Source organism: Somniosus microcephalus, chromosome 3, assembly GCF_052327205.1.
Source record: "Somniosus microcephalus isolate GS21.2 chromosome 3, FLI_Smic_1.0, whole genome shotgun sequence".
Classification (NCBI taxonomy): Eukaryota; Metazoa; Chordata; class Chondrichthyes; order Squaliformes; family Somniosidae; genus Somniosus; species Somniosus microcephalus.
The window spans coordinates 116212358-116239670 of NC_140989.1; the positions used below are offsets into that span (position 1 = coordinate 116212358).

The following is a 27313-nucleotide window of genomic DNA, read 5'->3' on the forward strand; positions in this document are numbered from 1 at the left end:
CCTCCCCGTTCATCCAGGGTTTCTGGTTTGGGTATGTCCTGATATTTTTATGGGTCGTGACGACCTCGACGCAACTGTTAATGTAGAATAGCACTGTGGATGCGTATTCCTCGATGTCATTATGGGCAAACATGCTCCAATCAGTGTGTTCGAAGCAATCCTGAAGCTCCGAGACTGCCCCCTCTGGCCATACTTTCACTGATCTCACTGATGTTTTCACTTTTTTGATGAGCGGTTTGTATGCCGGGGCTAGAAACAGGGAGAGGTGGTCAGACTTCCCAAGGTGGGGGCAGGGAATGGCCTTATAAGCATCTACAATGCTCGTGTAGACTTGATCTAGTGTGTTCTCCCCTCTTGTGGGGCAGGAAACATTCTGGTAGAATTTCGGGAGTACAGATTTTAGGTTTATGTGATTGAAGTCCCCCGCGACGATAAAAGCTCCGTCTGGGTGCGCAGTTTGTTGTTCGCTGATGGCCCTGTAGAGGTCCTTCAGTGCTCTTGTAGGACTTTCTACATGCTGGCTCAAAAAGCTCTCCTGGATGGTGTTGAGCTTCTTGAGTGTTGTTGGAGCTGCACTCATCCAGGCAAATGGAGAGTATTCCATCACACTCCTTACTTGTGCCTTGTAGATGGTGGAAAGGCTTTGGGGAGTCAGGAAGTGAGACACTCGCCTCAGAATACCTAGCCTCTGACCTGCTCTTGTTGCCACAGTATTTATGTGGTTGGTCCAGTTAAGTTTCTGGTCAATGGTGACCGCCCCGGCCAGGATGTTGATGGTGGGGGATTCGGCGATGGTAATGCCATTGAATGTCATGGGGCGGTGGTTAGACTCCTTGTTGGAGATAGTCATTGCCTGGCACTTTTGTGGCGCGAATGTTACCTGTTACTTCTCAGCCCAAGCCTGAATGTCGTCCATGTCTTGTTGCATGCGGGCATTGATGCGCTATCAATTACTCATAAAAGACTGAGAGTTAGAAGAGTAACCAAAGGCTTTTATTAACAACAGAATGGAGGTCTGCCTCGCGTGGTCGACCGGTCCATGATACTAAGGGCTGGGGAGCAGTCACCTTTATACTAGGACCTGTGGGAGGAGTCAGCCGAGGCATGTCCAGGCATGTACACAGTGGAATACAAACAGGACAAACAGGAATACAAACAGTGGTTTACCACATTCACCCCTTGTTTAAAATTGAGTCCGGCGGGGTGAAGTGTATTAAAAGTTAGTGTATTGGAGTCTCTCCGGAGGTCTTGTCTGCCGCTGTGATCTGCGTGGCGACGGCAGGGGTAGTGAAGTTTCCGGCGTCGAGTCCAGCGTAGGCTGTGGCACAGGCGTGTCGTCCTCGTAGATGTCGAGAGGGTCGCGGGGCCCAGGCCTGCCGTCTGCTGGGGCTGGATATCGGATCGTGGGGGGGGGTGGTAGTGGGTAGTGGGTTACTGCGGCCCCCGAGGGTGCAAGGTCTCGTATGGAGACTGTGTCCTCCCGCCCGTCCGGGTATGCGATGTAAGCATACTGGGGGTTGGCGTGGAGGAGGTCGACCCTCTCGACCAGGGGGTCCGTTTTATGGGTCCTCACGTGTCTTCTCAGTAGGACCGGCCCTGGGGACGTCAGCCATGGCGGTAGCGATGTCCCCGATGTGGACTTCCTTGGGAAGACAAACATTTTCTCATGAGGGGTGGCATTAGTGGCAGTGCAGAGCAGTGACCGAATAGAGTGGAGCGCATCGGGGAGCACATCCTGCCAGCGGGAGGTTGGAAGGCCCCTAGACTTTAAGGCTAGCAGGACGGCCTTCCAAACTGTCGCATTTTCTCTTTCCACCTGTCCGTTCCCCCGGGGGTTGTAACTGGTGGTCCTGCTTGTGGCAATACCCCTAGTTAGCAGGTACTGACGGAGTTCGTCGCTCATAAACGATGAGCCCCGGTCGCTATGGATATAGCTGGGGAAGCCGAACAGGGTGAAGAGGTTGTTCAGACATTTAATGACCGTGGCACTGGTCATGTCCGGGCAGGGGAAGGCGAACGGGAAACGGGAGTACTCATCAATAATATTGAGGAAGTACACATTGCGGTCGGAGGAGGGGAGAGGCCCTTTAAAATCGACGCTCAGGCGCTCGAAGGGGCGAGTGGCTTTTATCAGGTGGGCCCTGTCTGGTCTATAAAAGTGCGGTTTGCACTCAGCGCAGACTTGGCAGTTCCTGGTCATGGTCCTGACCTCCTCAATAGAGTAAGGCAGGTTGCGGGCCTTGATGAAGTGGAAGAACCTGGTGACCCCCGGGTGGCAGAGGTCGTTGTGGAGGGCCCGCAGTCTATCGATCTGCGCGCTGGCGCAGGTGCCACGCGATAGCGCATCCGGGGGTTCATTTAGCTTCCCGGGCCGGTACAAGATCTCGTAGTTGTAGGTGGAAAGTTCGATTCTCCACCTCAAGATCTTGTCATTTTTGATTTTGCCCCTCTGCTTGTTGTTAAACATAAAAGCAACTGAACGCTGGTCAGTGAGCAGGGTAAATCGTTTTCCGGCCAGGTAGTGCCTCCAATGACGCACAGCCTCCACAATCGCCTGGGCCTCCTTCTCAACAGCGGAGTGTCTGGTCTCCGGGCCTTGGAGGGTTCGTGAAAAGAAGGCCACGGGTCTCCCCGCCTGATTGAGGGTAGCGGCCAGGGCAAAGTCAGACGCGTCGCTTTCCACCTGGAAGGGGATGGATTCGTCCACTGCGTGCATGGTGGCTTTGGCAATGTCCTCCTTGATACGGTGGAAGGCTAAGCGGGCCTCTGCCGTCAAGGGAAAAGAGGTGGACTTGATCAGCGGACGGGCCTTGTCCGCATAGTAGGGGACCCACTGGGCGTAATAGGAGAAAAACCCTAGGCACCTCTTCAGGGCCTTGAGGCAGTGGGGCAGTGGAAGTTCCATAAGGGGACGCATCCGGTCGGGGTCGGGGCCGATGACTCCGTGTTCCACAACACAGCCAAGGATGGCGAGGCAGTTTGTGCGGAATATGCACTTCTCCTTGTTATATGTCAGGTTTAGGAGTTGGGCGGTGCGGAGGAATTTTTCGAGGTTTGCGTCATGGTCCTGCAAGTCACGGCCGCAGATGGTCACATTGTCCAGATATGGGAAAGTGGCCTGCAACGCATTTTGATCTACCATCCGGTCCATCTCCCTTTGGAAGACGGAGACCCCGTTGGTGACGCCAAAGGGAACCCTAAGGAAGTGATAGAGGCGGCCGTTTGCCTCAAAGGCAGTGTACTGGCGGTCCTCAGGGCGGATGGGGAGCTGGTGGTACGCTGATTTCAGGTCAATGGTCGAGAAGACGCGGTACTGCGCGATCTGGTTGACCATATCAGCTATACGGGGGAGTGGGTAGGCGTCCAGCAGGGTGTAGCGATTTATTGTCTGGCTGTAGTCGATGACCAGGCGCTGCTTCTCGCCGGTCTTAACGACCACAACCTGGGCTCGCCAGGGGCTGGTGCTGCCCTCAATAATCCCTTCTTTCAGGAGCCGCTCCACTTCGGTTTTAATGAAAACCCTGTCCCCGGCACTGTATCGCCTGCTCTTTGTGGCGATGGGCTTACAGTCGGGGGTGAGGTTAGCAAACAGTTGGGGGGGGGGTGACTCTGAGTGTGGAGAGGTTGCACCTGGTGCGCGGCGGGCAGTTTGGAAGCTGCTGGCTGCGGACTGTGAGTGGGGGTAGGGGTCCACCGTACGCCATCGTAACACTTTTAAGGTGGCACTGAAAATCTAACCCCAGCAGGACGGCAGCGCAGAGGTCAGGCAGGACCAGAAGTTTAAAATGATCGTACACGGTCCCGTCTACTACGAGTGTCACCACGCAGTAGCCGCCGATGTCCGCCGACTGGGACTCGGAGGCCATAGAAATCCGCTGTTGCGCAGGCAGGACTGGGAGAGAGCAACGCCGCACCGTGTCGGGGTGGATGAAGCTCTCCGTGCTCCCAGAGTCAAAAAGGCAGATTGTATCGTGACCATTTACCTTAATGTCCATTGTGGAACTGGCCAGTTGGTGCGGTCTCGCTTGGTCCAATGTAACGGATGCCAGCGTAGGGGTCGGTGTGTCGCTGCGGGTATCAGATGAGGCGGTGTCGGGGGCCTGCTGCGTCCCGGCTGTCGTCCAAGATGGCGGCGTCCATGATCCCCATGTGGCTGGAGGCGTCCAAAATGGCTGCTGTACCGGTGATTCGCACACGGCCGGGGAGGTCCAAGATGGCGGCCCGCATGGCCCACACGCGGCGCTGCTGGGGTTCGGGGTGGCTTTGGCCCTGCAGACACTAGTGTAGTGTCCCTTCTTCCCGCAGCCCGAGCAGATCGCGTTTTTCGCCGGGCAGCGCGCTCTGGGGTGTTTTGCCTGGCCACAGAAGTAGCATTTCTGGCCTTGGGACACTGCTGCGGTAGTTGGGCCGTTGTTGGGGTGTGGCTGGGGTGGCACGGCGCTATGAGGCGGTCCTACCGTGTCCCAGGCTGTCATTCCCCGCGGCGTCCACGGTGCAGAGGAGTAGGCATCCATGCCCTGGTAGGCTGCATCCAACGATAGTGCGAGTTCAGAGGCCTTGTTGAGGTCGAGGTTACTCTGCTCCAACAGTCGCTGTCGGGTGTAATTGGATCTGTGGCCCGCTACAAAAGCGTCCCGGATAAGTTCCTCTGTGTACACGGCGGCCTTTACATCCTTACAACCACAGGCCCGGCCAAGCACAGACAGTGCCTGAAGGTATTCCACGGTCGATTCCCCAGGTTGTTGTTTACGACTCCCCAGGAGGTGCCTGGCGTACACTTCGTTCACTGGGCGCGTGTACTGGTCCTTGAGGAGCTTGATAGCGTCCGCGTACGAGGTCGCGTCTTGGATGACCGAGTACACTCGGTGGTTCACTTTGGAGGTCAGGACATCCAGTTTGTCCTCGTCCGATTTGATTGCTTCGGAGGCGGTCAGGAATTTTTCGAAACACTTAAGCCAGTGAGTAAACTTGGTGGATGAGTCCACCTCCCGATGATCTAAGTCCAGGCATGCTGGTGTGAGGATCTTCTCCATTATAAAAATGTTGTTAATAAAATTGATGCGCTATCAATTACTCATAAAAGACTGAGAGTTAGAAGAGTAACCAAAGGCTTTTATTAACAACAGAATGGAGGTCTGCCTCGCGTGGTCGACCGGTCCATGATACTAAGGGCTGGGGAGCAGTCACCTTTATACTAGGACCTGTGGGAGGAGTCAGCCGAGGCATGTCCAGGCATGTACACAGTGGAATACAAACAGGACAAACAGGAATACAAACAGTGGTTTACCACAGGCATGGACTGCTTCGTTATCTGAGGAGTTATGAATGGCACTGAACACTGTGCTGTCATCAGCGAACATCCCCATTTCTGACCTTATGTTGGAGGGAAGGTCATTGATGAAGCAGCTGAAAATGGTTGGGCCTAGCACACTGCCCTGAGGAACTCCTCCAGCGATGTCCTGGGGCTGTGATGATTGACCTTCAACCACCACAACCATCTTCCTTTGTGCTAGGTATGACTCCAGCCACTGGAGAGTTTTCCCTCCGATTCCCATTGACTTCAGTTTTACTAGGGCTCCTTGATGCCACACTCGGTCAAATGCTGCCTTGATGTCAAGGGCAGTCACTCTCTCCTCACCTCTGGAATTCAGCTCCTTTATCCATGCTGGACCAAGGCTGGAATGAGGTCGGGAGGCAAGTGGGCTTGGCGGAACCCAAACTGGGCATCAGTGAGCAGGCTATTGGTGAGTAAGTGCTGCTTTATAGCACTGTCGATAACATCTTCCATCACTTTGCTGATGATTGAGAGTAGACTGATGGGGCGGTTATTGGCCGGATTGGATTTGTCCTGCTTTTTGTGGACAGGACATATCTGGGCAGTTTTCCACATTGTCGGATAGATGCCAGTGATGTAGCTGTACTGGAACAGCTTGGCTAGAGGCACGGCTAGTTCTTGAGCACAAGTTTTCAGCACGATAGCCGGGATGTTGTTGGGGCCCATAGCCTTTGTTGTGTCCAGTGCACTCGGCCATTTCTTGATATCACGTGGCGTGAATCGAATTGGCTCAAGACTGCCTTCTGCGATGGTGGGGACCTCGGGAGTACGCCGATATGGATCATCCACTCGGCACTTCTGCAGTTCACCAGCCTTATTTGCCACACTCCATGCATTTATATACATGGATTCCAAGCTCATCTTAGACTGCTTCATATTTGGCCCCTGTTTGATCTCTCCTATTTCTGAACTATTTATTCTAATGCTATTTGCCCCTCTCAGTCCTTTGTGCACCTTATTATCTCATCCTGGTGTCCCTCCCCATGCCAAGTAAGTTTAAACCCCAGGAATCTGAAGTCCTCCCTCCTGCACCATTTCTCCAGCCACGCGTTAACCTGTTTTAGCCTACTATTCCTACATACACTTGCGCGTGGCAGTGGGAGTAATCCAGAGATTATTACCTTGGAGGTATGGTGTCCAATTCTGGACACCGCACTTTAGGAAGGATGTGGAGGCCTTAGGGAGGGTGCAGAAAAGATTTACAAGAATGATTCCAGGGATGAGGGACTTCAGTTAAGTGGATAGACTAGAGAAGCTGGGATTGTTCTCCTTAGAGCAGTAAAGGTTGAGGGAAGATTTGATAGAGGTGTTCAAAATCATGAGGAGTCTAGACAGAGTAGATAGAGAGAAGCTGCTCCCATTGGCAGAAGGGTCGCAAACCAGAGGACACAGATTTAAGGTGATTGGCAGAAGAACCAAAGACAACATGAGGAAAACAATTTTTACGTAGTGAGTGTTTAGGATCTGGAATGCACTGCCTGAGAGGGTGGTGCAGGCAGACTCAATCGTGGCTTTCGAAAGGGAATTGGATAAGTATCTGAAGGAAACAAATTTGCGGGGCTACGGGGAAAGGGCGGGAAGTGGGCCTCGCTGAAGTGCTGTTGCAGAGAGCTAGCACGGGCTCAATGGGCCGAATGGCAGCCTCCTGTGCTGTAACCATTCTATAATTCTAATTTGAAGCACTTCCTGCACACGTGGTTATCCAGGACACCTGAAATGTCCTGGAGTTCCCACATGGCACAGGAATTGCAGGCAATGGGTATCGGCTGTCCCATCATTTTGCTCAAAAAACGATCTCTTTAGATTCAATTAATTACTCTATTTATATATTTACTGTTGCCTCTTTGTTTAAATTATTAGCACCTCCTTCCCCTTTTGCACCAAATTCCCACTCTCACCAAATCCCCATTGCCACTTTGTTTTGCAAGCCAGTCCATTTAATAGATTCTTCCAGCTCTGATAACCACTGTCAGTTAATATCAAATTAAAAGAAAGGAATTATACAAATGCAGAGAATAGTGGAGACCCCGCAGACTGGGAGAGGTAAAGAACAGCAAAGGGAAACGTTTTCTCTTTATTTACTCTATCTAAACCGTTTACGATTTTAAATACCTCTTATCAAATCACCTCTTAGCCTTCTCTGCTCTAAGGAGAACAACCCCAGCTTCTCCAGTTTATCCATGTAACTGTAATCCCTCATCCATGGAACCATTCTAGTAAATTTCTTCTGTATCCTCTCCAAAGCCTTCACGTTCTTCCTAAAGTTTGGTGCCCAGAATTGGACACACTACACCAGCTGGGGCCAAACTAATGTTTTATAAAGGTTTAGCATAACTTCCTGGCTTTTGTACTCCACGCCTCTGTTTATTAAGCTCAAGATCCCATGTGCTTTATTAACTACTTTGTTGATCTGTCCTGCCATCTTCAAAGATTTGTGCACAAACACCCCCAGGTGTCTCTATTCTTCCACCCCCTTTAAAATTGTACCGTTTAGCTTGTACAGGAAACTGTGATATCCAGCACCGACGGGACTGGCGTGTTGCCGATCTATCAAAACTGCCGGACATACAAAGTTAATGTTGAAGCATACGGAGGTTTTCATCTCCGTATCTGACCACAAACACTGTTGCTTAGCAACAGCTTCTAAAGAGTCGGCTGCAGCTGCAACGCCTGTAGCTGAAGCTGTTGCTATAGCTACAGACCTTGCAGTGGCTGACTGGAGAAAAAAAAAGAACGAGATTTAAAAAAAACTTACAGAAAACGGCTCCTGATTTTTGCCGTTAGATCAAGTATTCCGGACATACAACCTCCGGATAAACCAGAGTTTCCTGTATTGCCTCTTCTCATTCTTCCTACCAAAATATATCACCTCACGCTTTTCTGCATTGAATTTCATCTGTCATGTCTGCTAATTCTGCCAACCTGTTTATGTCCTAGTGAGGTTTATTACTATCTTCCTCACTGTTTACTGTATTTCCAAGTTTTGTATCATTTGCAAATTTCAAAATTGGTCCCTGTACCCCCAAGTCCAAGTCACTAATATAGATCAAAAACATCAGTAGTCCTAGTACTGAACCCTGGATAAAACCACTGTATACCGCCCTCCAAACCGAAAAACATCCATTCACCATAACTGTTTTCTAACCCTGAGCCAATTTTGTATCCATGCTGCTACCACCCCTTTTTACCCCATGGGCTTCAATTTTGCCAACAAGTCTAATATGTAGTACTGCTTTCAAACACCTTTTGTAAGTCCATATTTATAACATCAACTGCACTGCCCTCATCCACACTCTCTGCTACCTCATCAGAAAAAACTCAATCAAGTTAGTCAAACACGATTTGCCTGTAACAAATCCGTGCTGGCTCTCCTTTATTAGTCCATGACTGTGCCTGTTCATTTTCTCCTGGATTATTGTTTGTAAAAGCTTCCCCACCACTTGACATTAAATTGACTGGCCTGTAATTGCCAGGTTTTTCCTTCTCCCTTTTTTTTGAACAAGGGTGTAACATTTCCAATCCTCCAGTTCCCTCTATCTAAGGCAGTAGTTCTCAAACTTTTTTGGTTGACAAACCCCTTTTTCAAATGGATTGGTAATCACGGACCCACATCTAAATTATAATACTCCTAATATGAAAGTGCTGCATATAAAGAGTGTTTTCATGATGCTTTTAAGAAAACTGATATTTACATACAAATATCAGTGAGATCTATCATCGATCAACTTTTTGGCACCCACCGCCAGCCTTGCTAACTGCGGGTCTACCTGGTGATCTTCGTGCCACTCAGCGCTGCTCCATGCACGCTCCCTGCCTAGGTGTGACAGCCAGCCCACTCTGCGCTGCACATGTGGCAGCCGCACTCCACTGCCACCTCCCAGTTCATACCAAGTCCGCCTCTGGTCGCTGCTCATTCACTTACTCTTGTCCACGGTGCCCCCCCCCCCCCCCCCCCCGTAAGGCCAGCCCTGTTCAGTACTCGCATTATTTTGCGGACCCCCTGGAAAGTCCCTGGACCCCCAGTTTGAGAACCACTGATCGAAGGAGGATTGGAAGATTGTGGCCAGCACCTCTGCAATTTCTACCCTTACTTCCCTTGGCAACCTAGGATGCATCCCATCTAGACCGGGTGATGCAAAGAAAGAATTGCATTTATGTAGTGCCTTTCACGACCTCAGGACATCCCAAAGCCAATGAAGTGCTTTTGAAGTGAAGAAATCACTGTTGTAATATAGTAAATGCAGCAACCAATTTGCACACGGCAAGCTCCCTCAAACAGCAATATGATAATGACTTTATAATCTGTTATAGTGATGTTGATTGAGGGATAAATATTGGCCAGGACACTGGGGATAACTCCCCTGCTCCTCTTCGAAATAGCGCCATGGGACCTTTTACATCCACCTGAGAGAGCAGACAAGGCATCGTTTAACATTTCATCCGAAAGACGGCACCAGCACTTTCTTAGTACTGCACTGGAGTGTTGACTTAGATTTTTGTATTCAAGTCTCTGGAATTGGGGGGGGGAGGGGGCTTGAACCTACAACCTTCTGACTCCGAGGCGAGACTGCAACCAACTGAGCCACAGCTGAGTCAGGAGTGAATTATGCTACAGTTGTATAAAGCTCTGGATAGACCGCATCTGGAGTACTTCGATGAAATAATAAAGACGGTGATGAAGGTAGTGTAGTTGATGTGTATATAGATTTTCAAAAGGCATTTGATAAAGTGCCACATAATAAGCTTGTTTAAAAAAAAATTGAAGCCCATGGGATTAAAGGGCGTGAAATTGTATGGATGCGAAATTCATTAAGAAGCAGGGAGTAGTGGTGAATGTTTGTTTATCAAACGGAGGGAAGTATGCAGTGGTGACCCAAATGGTCGGTAGAGTGACCACAGCTCCTCGTGAGTATATATTAATAGCATGGACTTGGGTATAGGAGGCATAATTTCAAAGTTTGCAGATGACGCAAAACTTGGAAATGTAGTAAACTGTGAGGATAGTAGCAGACTACAGGATGATCTAAGAACATAAGAAATAGGAGTAGGCCATACGGCCCCTCAAGCCTGCTCCGCCATTCATTAAGATCATGGCTGATCATCGACCTCAACTCCACTTTCCCGCCCGATCTCCATATCCCTTGATTCCCCTTGAGTCCAAAAATCTATCTCTCTCCGCCTTGAATATACTCAAAGACTCAGCATTCACGGCCCTCTGGGGCAGATAATTCCAAAGATTCACAACCCTCTGAGTGAAGAAATTCCTCCTCAGCTCGGTCTTAAATGGCCTACCCTTTATCCTGAGACTATGCCCCCTAGTTCTAGACTCTCCAGCTGGGGAAACAACCTCTCGGCATATACACTGTTAATCCCTTTCAGAATATTTTTATGTTTCAATGAGATCACCTCTCATTCTTCTAAACTCCAGAGAGTATAGGCCCATTCTACACAATCTCTCATCATAGGAAAGCCCTCTCATCCCAGGAATCAATTTTGTGAACCTTTGTTGCCACGTGCCTTCCTTCTTGCTTGCTGTACCTGCATGCTAGCTTTCTGTGTTTCTTGCATGAGGACACCCAAATCTCTCAGAACACCAACATTTGAAAGTTACTTCCCATTTAAAAAATATTCTGTTTTTCTATTCTTCCTACTAAATGTAATTTCCCTACATTATACTCCATCTGCCACCTTACTGCCCACTCGCTTAGTCTTTCTATATCCCTTTGCAGACTCTTTGTCTTTGGCAGGACAATTTGATGTAGCTGTTAAAACATACGGGATGCTGGGCTTCATAAATAGTGGCATAGAGTGCAAAAGTAAGGAAGTTATTTTAAACCTTTATAAATCACTGGTCAGACCTTGGCTCGAGTATTGTGTCCAGTTCTGGTCACCACACTTTAGGAAGGATATCAAGGTCTTGGAAAGGATGGAGAGGAGATTACTAGAGTGGTCCTAGGTGTTGTATATGTACCTTTAAGAGAGAACTGCTTTTATGCTGTAGTACCGGCAGTGACCACCCCTGTATATAAAGCAGTAGCAGGCTTCTGTACTTTCAGTTCCAGCATACTCTCTGTTCAGTAAACACCTCTTATCGTTCTCCTGCAGTCCGTGTGTTATTGATGCGCGGACACTACAGTGGCGACGAGCAGGTTCGAACTCGCCTGCAGTACTACATCACCTCACGGGGATCCATCCCTGGGAAGAAGCTTCTTGGAGGTCGAAGCCAGAGCAACGGGCGTCGACCGGGGGGCAACCGCCCAGTGATCCATCGGAGTCCAGAGAGTTGCAGGGGAAGCTGTAGAGACCTGGGCCTGGTTCTCCAATCAAGGTGTCCCAGCAAATCAGGCTGGTAGCAGGTAGTGCGCTGACCCTCCCCGGACTGTGGCGGGCTAGAGCTCGGGCGAGCGGCTCTAAGGGGGCCGAGCAGTGTTGTCGGGAAGACCGAGAGAGAGAGAGGGGGGCCGGTGCTCAAGAGTCGGGCAGCGTTGAAAAAGAGACGCGCAGAAAGCCGTGGGGCGCCGCCATTACCTGTTAGAACGTGAGGAGCAGCATTGGCAGCAAGGGGAAGAAGGAAAAGTGCGGGAGGCGCCATTTTAATCCTTTGGGGAAGAAGGAAAAGCGCGGGAGGTGCCATTTTAATCCATTGGGGAAGAAGGAAAAGCGCGGGAGGCGCCATTTTAAACCACCCAAGATGCCGAAGAGTGGCAGCATCACTGTTTTCGATAACGAAATAGAAGATTGGACCACGTATGTGGAAAGAGTTGAAGTGTACTGCAGGGCAAATGAGGTGGCCGCTGAAAAGAAGGCGTCGATATTATTAAATTTGATGGGCGCGAGAACGTACGGCCTATTGCGAAATTTAATTACCCCAGCTAAACCAATGGAGGAAAATTTTGAAGAGATTGTCAATATCTTACAGGAACATCTAAACCCTACACCGCTGCTGATAGCAGAAAGATTCAAGTTCCATAAACGAAACCAGCACAAAGACGAGAGTAATGCTGACTATCTTACGGAACTACGCAAGTTATCGACGCACTGCCAGTTTGGAACAGGACTGGCAGATACCTTAAGGGATAAGTTTGTCTGCAGGCTCCAGAGTGAAGGAACCCAGAAATGACTACTTTCGGAAAAGGACCTTACGCTAGAAAAGGCTTTCAGCGTTGCAGTATCCTACGAAGCAGCAGCACGGAGAGCTGCGGAAATATAACAGAAACCGCAAGAATATAGCACTAATGAAATGGCATATGGAGCAGAAAAGTGCTATCACTGCGGCAGAACAACCCATGACCAGAAGGATTGCTGGGCTAAGGACAAAGTATGCAGGCAATGTGGAAAAATGGGACACATAGCACGAGTCTGCAGGTCGGGAAAGAAAACCAACACTAAAAGAACTACTAAGGAAAAGTACAAGAAAGTAAAAAAGATGACGGACTGTAGTTCAGAAGACCAGAGTAGTGACAATGACTCCGGGAGCAGGGGACTAAGTTGTCTAAAGCTACACAACGTGATCGCAAAGGAGGATCACCGAACCATTTGGGTCACCCTCGTGATAGGGTCCCAAGTAAAGATGGAATTGGACACAGGATCAGTCCTAACTGTCATGAATCGACGAGACTACGAGCGGCTATTCTCACACATTCCTTTGAAGGATACGTCCATTGTCTTGAAGACATATACGGGGCAAAAAGTCTACCCCAGAGGAAAAATAAGGGTGCCTGTTAAATACAACGGCAAGGAAACACAGGAACTGTATCTATATATACTGCAAAATGGAGGACCACCATTATTGGGACGTGAATGGATCCGAAAAATACAATTGGATTGGCATTCCATTCAGGCACTAACTGTGGCTGACAAAAAAGATGACGACGCCACACCTGGACGACTGTCAAAAATTCTAACTGACGCGAAAGAGGTGTTCCAGCAAGGACTTGGGACTCTAAAAGGCATAACGGCAACGATAAAAATTGAAGATAACGCAAACCCAAAATGTTTTAAGGCCAGACCGGTACCGTATGCGATCCGCCCAGCCATTGAAGCAGAGCTGGAGCGTTCGGATGTGCTGTCCAAGGTGGACTAAAGCGAGTGGGCCCCACCCATCGTCCCTGTAATGAAGAAATCATTGAGCAGCACGCCTGGGGAACCGAAGAAGGTTCACATCTGAGGGGACTTTAAGGTTACTGTGAACCCAGTCCTTCTCACGGTACAATATCCACTTCCACGGATAGAAGATATTTTCGCCTCACTATCTGGGGGGAAACGCTTTACGAAGATTGATCTGGCCCAAGCGTATCTACAAATGGAGGTAGATGAATCATCTAGAAAATACCTCACGATAAACACTCACAAAGGTCTTTATCAGTACAGTCGACTGGTATTCGGGGTAGCATCAGCTCTGGCTATTTGGCAGAGGGCGATGGAACAAGTCCTGCAAGGGATCTCGGGGACCCGGTGTTATTTGGACGACATCCTGGTTACGGGCGGAAATGATAGTGAACACCTTGCCAACCTGGAGCAGGTGCTCACTAGACTACAAGAATATGGACTATGAGCCAACCGCCCCAAATGCGAGTTTTTCAGGAAACAAATCTCGTATTGTGGCCACGTGATTGATGAAGAGGGGTTGCATAAGTCCCCAGACAAGATTGAGGCAGTAGTCAAGGCTCCAGCACCGGAAAATGTGTCACAACTGAGGTCGTTCCTCGGGTTGGTGAACTACTACCATAAGTTCTTGCCAAATTTGTCGTCTATTCTGCACCCGCTGAACGCCCTGCTGCAAACTGGAGTAGCATGGAAGTGGAGTGATGAGTGTAAGCGTGCCTTTCAGAAATGTAAATGCCTAATCACTTCAAAAGAAGTATTGGCTCACTACAATCCATCTCTACCGATTTCGGTTGGCATGTGATGCGTCTCCCTACGGCATTGGAGCGGTGCTGTCGCACAAATTCCTTGATGGTTCAGAGAGGCCAATAGCCTTTGCGTCACGCTCGTTATCAGCCGAGCGTAACTATGCCCAGATTGACAGGGAGGCCCTCAGCCTGGTGTGGGGGGTGAAGAAGTTCAATTACTACCTGCACGGGCAGAAATTCACCTTACTGACTGATCACCAGCCTCTTGTCTCCATTTTTAACCCAAAGAATGGCGTTCCGGTGGTGACGGCGCACCGGCTGCAAAGATGGTCCCTTTTTCTAGGAGCACATCAATACGACATAGAGTATAAGGGCACGAAACAGCATGGAAACGCTGATGGGCTGTCGCACCTGCCGTTGCCTACGGTGGAGGAAGCACCTGCAGTGGACCCTGTCGAGATATTCCATTCGACCATAGTCGAATGTCTACCTGTTACTAACTCAAGTATAGAGAAGGAAACCCGAAATGACCCGACACGCACTCGGGTCTATGATTTGACGGTGAAGGGATGGCCAGCAAATGGCGACTCACTGTTGCCAGCATTCTCGCCAAGGAGAGAACGGCTGTCAGTGTGCCGGGGGACCTTGATGTGTGGATCCCGAGTGGTAATTCCACCCAAGTTGAGAGAGAGTGCTCAATGAGCTTCATGAGGGTCATCTGGGAGGGGTAAAAATGAAGAGCCTAGCCAGGGCGTTTGTGTGGTGGCTGGGAATCGATAAAGAAATCGAGGAAATGACCAAGAGATGCACAAGATGCCAGAAAGTCCAAACCGCTCCACCACAGGCCCCGCTACACCCATGGGAGTGGCCCTCATCTCCATGGCAACGGGTACACATTGATTTTGCTGGTCCATTTATGGACTCAATGTTTTTAATCGCCGTGCATGCACATTCGAAATGGCCAGAGGTCGTCATAAATGTCCTCCACCACCACGGAGAAAACTATTGCAGTCCTACGGACCATCTTCGCCAGGAATGGCTTGCCAGAACAGATTTGCTCCGACTGGACCACAGTTTGTGTCCGAGGATTTCCGGAGGTTTTTGAGGAATAATGGGGTAAAGCATTACACATCCGCCCCATATCCTCCAGCCACAAATGGATTGGCCGAGAGGTTTGTTCAAACCTTTAAAAAAGCAATAAAGGCGATGTATAACGACAACATACCACTGCAACACAAGGTGGATAATTTCTTGTTCGCTTACCGAAATGTGACACATGCAGTCACCAACCAATCTCCAGCCATGATGTTCTTTAACCGCGGTTTACGATGTCGCCTGGACTTGCTCAAACCAAACATAAGACGAGATGTTGAGAATAAGCAATTCCAGCACATCAATGAAAGGCCAACCAGGAGCTTCAAGATAGGGCAACTAGTCTTGGCCCGCGACTACCGAACAGAAAAATGGCAGCCAGGAACGATATGCACACGGCAGGGACCACTAATGTACACAGTGGACGTTGGAGAGAGCATCGTGAGACGCCATGCTGACCAGGTTCTAGAGTCACAGGAACAAGTCAAACCCATACCACGAGTATGCGCACCTGGTGATGAACCCGAAGCACAGCTTGTGTCTACCTCAGAATCAGTGGTATTGGAAGCTGACGAACCAACCAATGACAATGAGCCAGAATCGACTCCGCCGCAAGAACAGGATACTCGAGAAAGGCGCTATCCAGACTGGATCAGGAAGCCTCCTCAAAGACTGAATTTATAAATGTTTACTTTCAGCGGATGTATATAGTACAAAGAAAATTGTATTTGTAATTAGTTATTATTCAATTGTTAAATGAATGTTATGTACTGGTTATCTAAAAGGGGAGGTATTGTTGTGTATGTACCTTTAAGAGAGAACTGCTTTTATGCTGTAGTACCGGCAGTGACCACCCCTGTATATAAAGCAGTAGCAGGCTTCTGTACTTTCAGTTCCAGCATACTCTCTGTTCAGTAAACACCTCTTATCGTTCTCCTGCAGTCCGTGTGTTATTGATGCGTGGACTCTACACTAGGAATGAGGGACATCAGTTGAGTCTAGAGAAGCTGGGATTGTTCACTTTAGTGCAGAGAAGGTTAAATGGAGATAATAGAGGTGTTCAAAATTATAAAGGGTTTTGATGGGGAGAAACTGTTTCCATTGGCAGAAGGGTCGGTAACCAGAGGACACAGATTTAAGATAATGGCAAAAGAACCAGGGTGGAGACGAGAGCGATTTTCTTTTCATAGTGAGTTGTTATGATCTGGAATGCATTGCCTGAAGGGGTGGTGGAAGCAGATTCAGTAGTAACTTTCAAAAGGGAACTGGATATATACTTGAAAAGGAAACATTTGCCGGGCTATGGGGAAAGAGCAGGGTAGTGAGACTGGATCAAATGGCCTGCTGTACTGTATGATTGTACGATATTGGCCTTGGTGAGGGTGCAGCGCAGATTCACCTGAATGTTACTGGGTTAAATTAATAGGACAGGTTGCATAGACTATGCTTGTATTCCTTAGAGTATAGAAGATTAAAGGGTGACTTAATAGAGATTTAAGATGCTTAAAGGATTTAATAGAGTAGAGAGACAGAAACTATTTCCTCTAGTGAGGTGTCCAGAAGATGAGGCATAACCTTAAAATTAGATCTAGGCTGATCAGGGGCAAAGTCTTGTTCATGCAAAGGATAGTAGAAGTGTGGAGCTCTCCCCAAAGAGGCTAGGTCAATTAAAAAATGTCAACACTGAGTTTGATATATTAATGTTAGATAAGGGATATGGCACCAAGGCGGGTAAATGGAATTAAGATACAGCTCAGCCATGATCTAATTGAATGGCGGAACAGGCTCGAGAGGCTTAATAGTTTACTCCTGTTCCTATGTAACCGTACAGCAAAAAAATTACCTTGCTTTTTGTGTTTTCATTATGATTTTCAGACTTTTTTTTTTAACAGCGTGAACACGAAATTCCTCCAGTTTCTCCAAGTGCTATGTACCAATTACACGCAGGAGGGAAGCAAGTGGTCTGCACCCAGACCTCATCCAATGCTCCTTAGTTCAATCTGTTAAGAAGTATCGCAAGCCTGTTTCTCTGTTCTTATTCTATTACTCTCCACCATCATTTAGCCTGCTCACGACAAATCCCCACAGCAGGCTTGATTCAGCAGAGTGGAACTTTGAACCTGCATGACAGATGCCACAAGTTGGTACGCCAGTTCACTGTCACTACCAGTTATCAAGATTATTATAATATGGAAAGTATTTCGGTATTTAAATGAATTTGGTAATTATCCAAATGTTGAAATCTCTGTTTCAGACATTGCTGGCTGACTGTCATCATTTAGCAGCTTTAACAAGTTACTTCTTTGTTTAGCTATAGCTTTCTTATTTTAAAAGCCCTATAATTTTAGGCAATAATTAAAATGCAGGTTTTTTCACAGTATTTTTATTAACATAATACATGTCAAGGATGGCTCTGATGATTATTTGATGCCCATTGGCCGATTTATAGATTCTATGAAAAAATATTTTCACAGATGTGGGAAATGTAAGATGCTAATGTTAATGTGTTGGAGCCCCAACATGCTGTGCCAAGGAACAAGAGAATGTAAGTTCAAGGTGGGAGAAGGTCACCCATCTACTGCTAGCTTGGGTGGCTTATGAGGCAGAAAAACCCAAGCATGGGAAACTAAGAGGAAATACTTGTTAAAACCTCATTCTCTTAATAAAAAACTGTTTACCAAACTTGTCAAAGCCGAGCCTGTTGTGTATGTAACCTGTTCCACCTTAAGAGATGTACTACTTTCTCAGGCTGCTGTAGACGTAATACCGGGGGTGAACACACCGGTATATAAGCACTGTGCAGTAATCTTGTATTCAGAATAGTCCCTACCTCCAACCAGTAAAGACCTGTTTTTGATTGTTATTAATTAGTCTGTGTCTTAATTAACTAGATAACTCACAGATTTAACAGAGCCTTGCTGTGAAATATGCATTACACTGTTCACATGAATTGGTGTGGTTAGGGTTTGCTTTGCAAAAAGTGTTAACAATTATTTGAATAAACAATAAAGGGTCAGACCTTTTAAGGCAATTTGCTTTTGTTCCCATGCTTCTGGGGGAAAAAATAACTTTACTTTTACTTCTCAGATGATTTCAGAAAGTGGGGGTAACACCGTACCCTTGGGGCCTGGTGGAACAGCACAGAGCACGGCAACTAACTTAGCAGCTTTTGATCCCTTCTCATCGACTCAAGCAGGCTGTAGTGGTAGTACAGCGTTCGGAAGTTCATTCACCTCGAACAGTAACAGTCAGGTACTGCACATCTATTATTGCATAGCATGCCAATACTAACTTCAAAAGGTTAAAGCCCTTTGTGATGTACTTTGAAAAGGTTGATGAATTAACAGAGAGACTTTGTAAGGAAGCTGTTCTGAACATAATTCTTGTATTTTTGGGTCAGTCCTGTGTTGCAGCATAAATAAGGGACTAGCATTTGATGAGTGTAGAAATAGACTTGTGCAGAGAGACTTCACCTGCTACAGTAAAAGAATTCCAGACTAAATAAGTATAGTAATCAAAATCCCATGATTGTCTGCTTTTATAGACAAATTGGGAACACTGGCTGTTTTCTTATAGAAACATAGAAGATAGGAGCAGGAGCAGGCCATTCGGCCCCTCGAGCCTGCTCTGCCATTCAATGCGATCATGGCTGATCATCCAAATTCAGTACCCGGTCCCTGCTTTCTCCCCATACCCCTTGATCCCTTTAGCCTTGAGAAATATATCCAACTCCTTCTTGAATATATTTAATGAATTGGCCTTTACTGCCTTCTGTGGTAGAGAATTCCACAGGTTCACCACTCTGGGTGAAGAAATTCCTCCTCCATTTCTGTCCTAAATGGCCTACCCTTATCCTTAGACTGTGACCCCTGGTTCTGGACTCCCCGACCATCGGGAACATTCTTTCTGCATCTAGTCTGTCTAGTCCTGTTAGAATTTTATAAGTTTCAGTGAGATCTCCTCATTTTTCTAAACTCCAGCGAGTACAAGCCCAATCGATCCAATCTCTCCTCATACATCATTCTTGCCATCCCAGGTATCAGCCTGGTGAATCTTCGCTGAACTCCTTCCATGGCAAGAACATCCTTCCTCAGATAAGGCGACTAAAACTGCACACAATACTCAAGATGTGGTCTCATTAAGGCCCTGTATAACTGCAGCAAGACATCCATGCTCCTGTACTCAAACCCTCTCGCTACGAAGGCCAACATACCATTTGCCTACTTAACCGCCTGCTGCACCTGCATGCTTACCTTCAGCGACTGGTGCACAAGGACACCCAGGTCTCGTTGCACTTCCCCTTCTCCCAATCTATTGCCATTCAAATAATAATCTGCCTTCCTGTTTTTGCTACCAAACTGGATAACCTCACATTTATCCATGTTATATTGCATCTGCCATGCTTCTGCCCAATCACCCAACCTGTCCAAATCATCCTGGAGTTTCTCGGCATCCTCCTCACAGCACACACGCCTACCCAGCTTTGTGTCGTCTGCAAATTTGGAGATATTACATCTAGTTCCCTTGTCTAGATCATTAATATATGTTGTGACTAGCTGGGGTCCTAGCATCGATCCCTGCAGTACCCCACTAGTCACTGCCTGACACTTGCAAAAAGACCCGTTTATTCCAACTCTTTGCTTTCTGTCTGCCAACCAGTTCTCTATCCAAGTCAGTACCTTGCCCCCAATCCCATGTGCCTTAACTTTACACGCTAATCTCTTATGCGGGACCTTATCGAAAGCCTTCTGAAAGTCCAAATACACCACATCCACTGGTTCTCCCTTATCTATTTTACCAGTTACATCCTCAAAAAGTTCCAGTAGATTAGTCAAGCACGATTTACCCTTTGTAAATCCATGTTGACTTTGTCCGATCCTGTCACTGTTTTCAAAGTGCTCTGCTATTACATCTTTTATAATGGACTCTAGCATTTTCCCCACTACCGCTGTCAGGCTTACCGGTCTGTAATTCCCCGTTTTCTCTCTACCACCTTTTTTGAATAGTGGGGTAACATTAGCTACCCTCCAATCCATGGGTACTGTTCCAGAGTCTATAGAATGTTGGAAGATGACCAGCAATCCATCTACTATTTCTAAGGCCACTTCCTTAAGTACCCTAGGATGTACATTATCAGGCCCTGGGGATTTATCGGCCTTCAATCCCGTCAATTTCCCTAACACCATTTCCCTACAAATACTGATTTCATTCAGTTCATCCCTCTCATTAAACCCTATGTTCCCCGACATCTCTGGGAGGTTATTTGTGTCCTCCTTTGTGAAGACAGAACCAAAGTATGTATATAATTGGTCCGCCATTTCTTTGTTCCCCATTATAAATTCCCCTGATTCTGACTGCAAGGGACCTACGCTTGACTTCACCAATCTTTTTCACATATCTATAGAAGCTTTTACAGTCAGTTTTTATGTTCCCTGCAAGCTTACTCTCGTACTCTATTTTCCCCCTCTTAATTAATCCCTTTGTCCTCCTTTGCTGAATCCTAAACTGCTCCCAATCTTCAGGTTTACTGCTTTTTCTAGCCAATTTATATGTCCTCTCCTTGGATCTTATGCTATCCCTAATTTCCCTTAGCCACGGTTGAGTCACCTTTTTTGTGTTATTTTTATGCCAAACAGGGATGAACAAATTCTGTAGTTCATCCATGCGACCTTTAAATGTTTGCCATTGCCCATCCACCGTCAACCCTTTAAGTAACGTTCCCCAATCCATCCTACCCAACTTGCGCCTCATACCATCGTAGTTTCCTTTATTTAAATTCAGGACCTAGTCTCTGAGTCAAATACCTCACTCTCCATTTTATTGAATTCGATCATATTATGATCGCTCCGCCCCAAGGGGCCTCGCACAACAAGATTGCTAATTATTCCTTTCTCATTACATAATACCCAGTCTAAGATGGCCTGATCTCTAGTTGGTTCCTCAACATATTGGTCCAGGAAACCATATACACTCCAGGAATTCCTCCTCCACAGTATTGTTACTAATTTGGCTAGCCCAATCTATATGTAGATTAAAGTCACCCATGATAACTGCTGTGCCCTTATTGCACGCGTCTCTAATTTCCCGTTAATGCCATCCCCATCTTGGTCCTTGGGCTCCCTGTTTTTTTTTATTATTTCTCGGGATGTGGGCATCGTTGGTAAGGCCAGTATTTATTGCCCATCACTAATTGCCCTTGAGAAGGTGGTGGTGAGTCACCTTCTTGACCTGCTTCAGTCCGTGTGGTGAAGGTACTCCCACAGTGCTGATGGTAGGGAGTTCCAGGATTTCGACCCAGCGACGATGAAGGAATGGCAATTGTATTTCCAAGTCAGGATGGTGTGTGACTTGAAGGGGGACTTGCACGTCCTGGATGGTGTAGAGCCATTAGTCATGTGTGATGGAGTTTTGGTAGGTTATTCAACATTAAGGGTAGCAGCATGGCAGCCAAGTCCAGTCCTGTTTTTACCTAACACCTGTTAACTCTTCCATCCCACACATACTGTTAAGGAGTCACTGGATAGCAATTCGGGTGTGGGAATCCTGGATCATTTTACAGGAAACTTTTTTTTCATCCGGCACTGGCGTGGTGCCGGTTTATCAAAAAGTCCGGATTACAGAGAGGTATAGTAAAAGGTACGAGAGCTCCGTATAGAGCAACAAATCCAGGCTTCCCTGTTGCTTAGCAACAGGTGCAGGAACCCAGCCACAAGATCCAAGCGTCCCTGTTGCTTAGCAACAGGTGCAGGAACCCCGGTTACACAGCCACAGATTCAGGAATGGCCACTAATATGAAGTAAAACTTACCTGAACCTACTCCTGAATTCTGCCGGTTAACAGAGATTTCCGGTTATTTAGGTGCCGGTAAATCGAGAGTTTCCTGTATTTTCTCCTTTCTCATTTCCCCCCCCTCCCCTGCAGCCCACTAGGGTTAGAGCCAATTAGAGCACCCCTACTGACTCCTGGCTATATAGCACAGACTGGAGATTGAACCTGGTGCATTCCTATTCTGTGTGACTCTCTTATCACAATGGGTCAACTGAGCCGTTTGGGGAAGTTAGCCCTCACTTTTTCTTTAAACATTGGGAGTACATCCTTCCTGGCTTGGGTTCTATTTAATGTCTTCAGAAGTTTATGAATGTTTTCAGCAATGTCAACAAAGTCATGAACATTAAATTTCGGAATGAGGACAGAAAGAACATTGTATCGTGACTAATCCAAATGCTTATGATGAGATTCGCAACAATGGCTATTTAATTTAGCTGTGATGTTTTCAAAAGAAAAGCCAGCTGTCAAGTTGTCTCGTCTGTAACTTGAAGTAAAATGGAAGCTTTCATTGGGATGATGGAATATTCCCTGCAGTAATGATCCAAGCCCATGTACCCTCTTCAATCCTACTTTCTTGTATATGATGAACATTCCCAACACATTTCTCATAATATCAAACTCTTGTGTCTATTAATTTCAAGTTCTTTTTCATTTTCAATTTATGTGGCTGAGTCAGGATGCATTTTCAAAGTATGAATTCTAGAGTAAGATGAAGTCTGGATAGAAACATAGAAAAAAAAAATAGGAGCAGGAGCCTGCTCCGCCATTCAATATGATCATGGCTGATCCTCTATCTCAATACCATATTCCCGCTCTCTCCCCATACCCCTGGATGCCTTCTGGGAAATCGGGCCATACAGGAAAACAATTTCATTTTTTCTTAAGGCAGCATATTGGATAAATAATTGAGACAAAACACAAAAGTTGATTGTGCAGAAGATATATATTAAATGGAGTAGCATAGACTTGGGAAATACTTTGATTCCCGCACTAGGCCATTGAGGGAAAATAAAAATGTAGTACTAAGAATGCCTTTGGCATGTTGAGCTTCAAAGTTGTCGAGCCAAAATATTTGGATGAGTTGTGTGGTACATTCCTTGATGGGTGGTGCTTCAATCGGATTTCCCATTGTGAAGTGAGCAGCAACTAGCTGACACTTCATGGTAGCAGCTGCACTTATACAACTACTAGCTTCAAAAGCTCCAGCTCCTGATACCAAAAACATCATTATTCATACAGATTCAGAACCTTCATAGTATCAGGATATTACCAACATTCCACCCTCCCTCCTAGATAACAGTAAGTTTGGAACAAGTACTCCCTGTTTTCTTTTTACCGCCACTACAGTTTCCCCTTTTCTATTTTTAAGTTTAATGGGCTGGATTTTGCTCTCTGTGGCAATTGAACGGTGCCAGCCGTTCATTACACTTGCGCTTGCCCACAGACTTTCTATGGAATTTTGCACTGTAACTTACTGTAAATTAAAGAGCCGAACAGCACAACGCCCTCTACGGGAGATATGGGACTTGTGTCAACAGAGCAAGCAACTGTGTATCTCCTTAACCAATCAGATTGAAGACTCATTAATGAGCAGTGCAGAGTCTGTTCCATAGGAACAGGAGTCGGCCATTTAGCCCCTCGAGCCTGTTCCACCATTCAATGAGATCATGGCTGATCTGTCCATATCACTTAATACCTTTCGTTAACAGAAAGCTATCACACTCTGATTTAAAATTAACTGTTGATCTAGCATCAATTGCCATTTACGGAAGAGAGTTCCAAAATTCTACCACCCTTTGTCTGTAGAAGTGTTTCCTAATTTCACTCCTGAAAGCTCTGCCTCTAATTTTTAGACAATGTCCCCTAGTTGTAGAACCCCCAACCAGTGGAAATAGTTCCCCTCTCTCTACGCTATCTGTTCCCCTTAATGGCCCAGATTTTCCGATCGCTGCGATCTGGAAAAATCTGTGCCCTTACCTGAGGGGTCCCGGGAGGCGCAGAGTTCCGCTTCTGGGCCTCTCCAAACTGCTGGTGCGCAGGGCCCATGTATCCCAGAGGCGCAGGTAGTTTGCAGCATCCCTGGGATCACATGGGCCATGGGGAGCCAATCACAGAAGGGAATCTCCCTTCATACATTTGACAGGAAGACCTGTCAAATATATGAATGGAGATCACTCCCAAAAACATAGTAAAACTTCATATACATTTTTTTAAAAGCATCACATTTTTAAAATGACTTGAAATTACATAAATTAACTATTAAACAAAAATTTTAATTTTTGAAAAAAATAATTAAAGTTTTTAACGGGGCTAAAAAATAAACTTACCTTTCTTTAAAGTATTTTTAAATGATATAAGTCAGTAGGAAATTTTTTAAAAACTTTTTTCAACTGCTTTTACCGGGCGCAAGAATTGTAAGTGTTTTCTGTGAGCGGAGGGTCTCCAAAAAGCGGAACTCTCCGCCCGCAGAGGCCCTGCTTCAGGGCAGCCGGAGGATCTGTCAAGAGCTTTCTTGACAGATCGGAAATGCCGGTTTCCAGCGCATGCTCAGTGCATGCCTGAAACCGGCATTTCCGATGTCCCTACGGGTGGGTACACAGTGCGTACACACCTGTAGGGATCGGAATATCCGGCCCAATATCTTGAAAACTTCAACCAGATTACCCCTTAACCACCTAAATTCTAGGGAATACAACCCTAATTTGTGTAATCTCTCCTCGTAACTTAACCCTTGACGTCCAAGTATCATTCTGGTAAACCTACACTGCACTCTCTCCAAGACCAATATATCCTTCCTAAGGTGTGGTGCCCAAAACTGTGCACTCTATTCCAGGTGTGGTCTAACCAGGGTTTTGTATAGCTCCAGCATAACCTCTACCCCCTTGTATTCTACTCCTCTAGATATAAAGGCCAGCATCCCATTAGCCTCTTTGATTATTTTCTGTACCTGTTCCTGACATTTTAATGATCTATGTACCTGAACCCCTCAAGTCTCTTTAGACCTCCCACTGTTTTTAGCTTTTCACCATTTAGAAAGTACCCCGTTCTATCCTTTTTAGGTCCAAAGCAGATGACCTCACATTTGCCTACATTGAAATCCATTTGCCACAGTTTTGCCCATTCACTTAATTTGTCAATATCCCTTTGTAATTTTATGCTTCCATCTACACTGCCTACAATTCCACTTATCTTTGTTTCATCGGCAAATTTGAATATATGACTTTCTATGCCATCATCTAAGTCGTTAATAAATATTGAGAATAGTTGAGTCCCCACACAGATCCCTGCGGGACACTACGAGTCACCTCCTGCCAATTAGAGTGATGCGCTATCAATAACTCAAAAGACTGAGATTAAGCGAGTAACTAACGGGCTTTTATTAACAAGAGAATGAAGGTGTGCCTCAAGTGGTCGACCGGTCCAGAATACAGAGGGACTGTGGAGCAGTCACCTTTATACCTGGACTCGTGGGAGGAGTCAGCTGAGACATGTACAGGCATGTACACAGTGGAATACAAACAGTGGTTTACCACATAGAGTACCTACCCATTATCCCTACTGCCTGTCTCCTGCCGCTCAGCCAATTTCCTAACCAGGTCAATAATTTGCCCTCAATTCTGTGGGCTTCTACCTTAGATAATAGCCTGTTATGTTGGGCTTCATCAAATGCCTTCTGGAAGTCCATATAAATAACATCCATAGACATTCCTCTATTGACTACTTTAGTCACCTCTTCAAAAAATTCAGTTAGGTTTGTCAGACATGACCTGCCTTTCACAAATCCATGCTGGCTCTCTCTGATCAACTGAAAATTTTCAAAGTGTTCAGACCCCCTGGCCTAGAAATTCACAATAGCCCCGTTTGGGGCGCCAGCTTCTCCAGGGCGCTAAAAGTAGCGCCCCGGCAACAGTCGCGGCCGCCCGCCGGAAATTCAGTTGGCGCGCCCCAGAGGGAAGTGCGGTGCTACTGGAGGCGCCCCGCATCCCTCTTGGGGCGCTGCAACTGAATATCGCAGTGCCACACGCTGCAGCACATCGCGCTGCGGTACTGCAGGCCTTCCTCCCCTTCTTAAAGGGGAGGGGCCTTGTGCAGCGTGATCTGGGGCCCAGCTGGGCCCCCGAGGATTGCGAGTGCCGGCAAAAGAACCCGGCACCGAGGAGAAGTGCCAGGCTCTTGGAACGCAGCCGGCACTCCGCCGGGGGGGTGGGCGGCCGGCAGCCCGGAGAGGTGCTGGCAGGCGGCCAGCAACAAAAATGGCTGCCCCGCACACCTTTTAATTAGCGCCTCTACCGCCGCAGGTAGGCCCCCCTGAACCAGTCGCACATAGCGTCCGGCGTTAAAGCAGGGGGCGCATCTAAATATCGCGGTCGGGGCGCTGCGCACACCGATGACGTCATCGGTAGCGGCGCAGCGCTAACGGCTAGCGCTGCCAATTAGCGTCCCTCTGAATTTAGCGGGAGGCGTGGCCAGTGGCTTCCGACCCACTTAGCGCCCTCTTTAAGTCGCTAACAGGTGGTGCAGCCCACTGAATTTCTAGGCCCCTATCCTTAATTATAGACTCTAGCAATTTCCCGACAACAGATGTTAGGCGAACAGGTCTATAATTCCCTGGTTTTCCCCTCTCTATTTTTAAATAGCGGAATGACATGCACAATTTTCCAATCTAAAGGAACGGTTCCTGAATCGGGAGAGCTTTGGAAGATTATGGTTAGGGCATCTGCAATGTACTCGTCTACTTCCATTAAAACTCTGGGATGGAAAACCATCTGGTCCTAGGGATTTGTCACTCTTTAGTGCCATTATTTTCTTCATTACTGTTATTTTACTTACATTAATTTTATTGAGTCCCTGGCCCTGATTTAGTTTCCTTGGGATTTCTGGCATGCTATCCTCTTACTCTACTGTAAATACTGACGCAAAGTAATTATTCAACATGTCTGCCATTTCCTTATTTATCATTGATAATATCACCGCTTTCAGCTTTTGAGGGGCCATCATTGCTCCTGACAATCCTTTTTTCCTAATATAATTGTAAAAAAAAATTTGTTGATTTTTGATATCCCTTGCAAGTTTCTTTTCATACTCCCCTTTTGTAGCTCTTACTGTCTGTTTTGTGACCCTTTGCAGTTCTTTGTATCATTCCCATTCGCCAGGATCTGTGCTGTTTTTTGCATTTTTGTACACTTTTTCTTTTAGTTTTATGCTG

The 27313-nt window shown here is 46.9% G+C and overlaps 1 protein-coding gene across 4 annotated transcripts in view; it reads left to right on the top strand.

Annotated features, from left to right (window-relative positions):
- snx9b (sorting nexin 9b) overlaps positions 1-27313 on the top strand; it is a 194742-nt gene that overhangs the window by 58125 nt on the left and 109304 nt on the right. For 3 of the 4 annotated variants that reach the window (XM_085981515.1, XM_085981517.1, XM_085981516.1), the window contains exon 4: positions 18367-18531. In XM_085981515.1, the coding sequence (XP_085837641.1) occupies positions 18367-18531 (165 nt within the window). Of the gene's footprint in view, positions 1-17184; positions 17424-18366; positions 18532-27313 lie in introns of those variants that run through there. The other variant, XM_085981518.1, reaches the window with a different exon arrangement.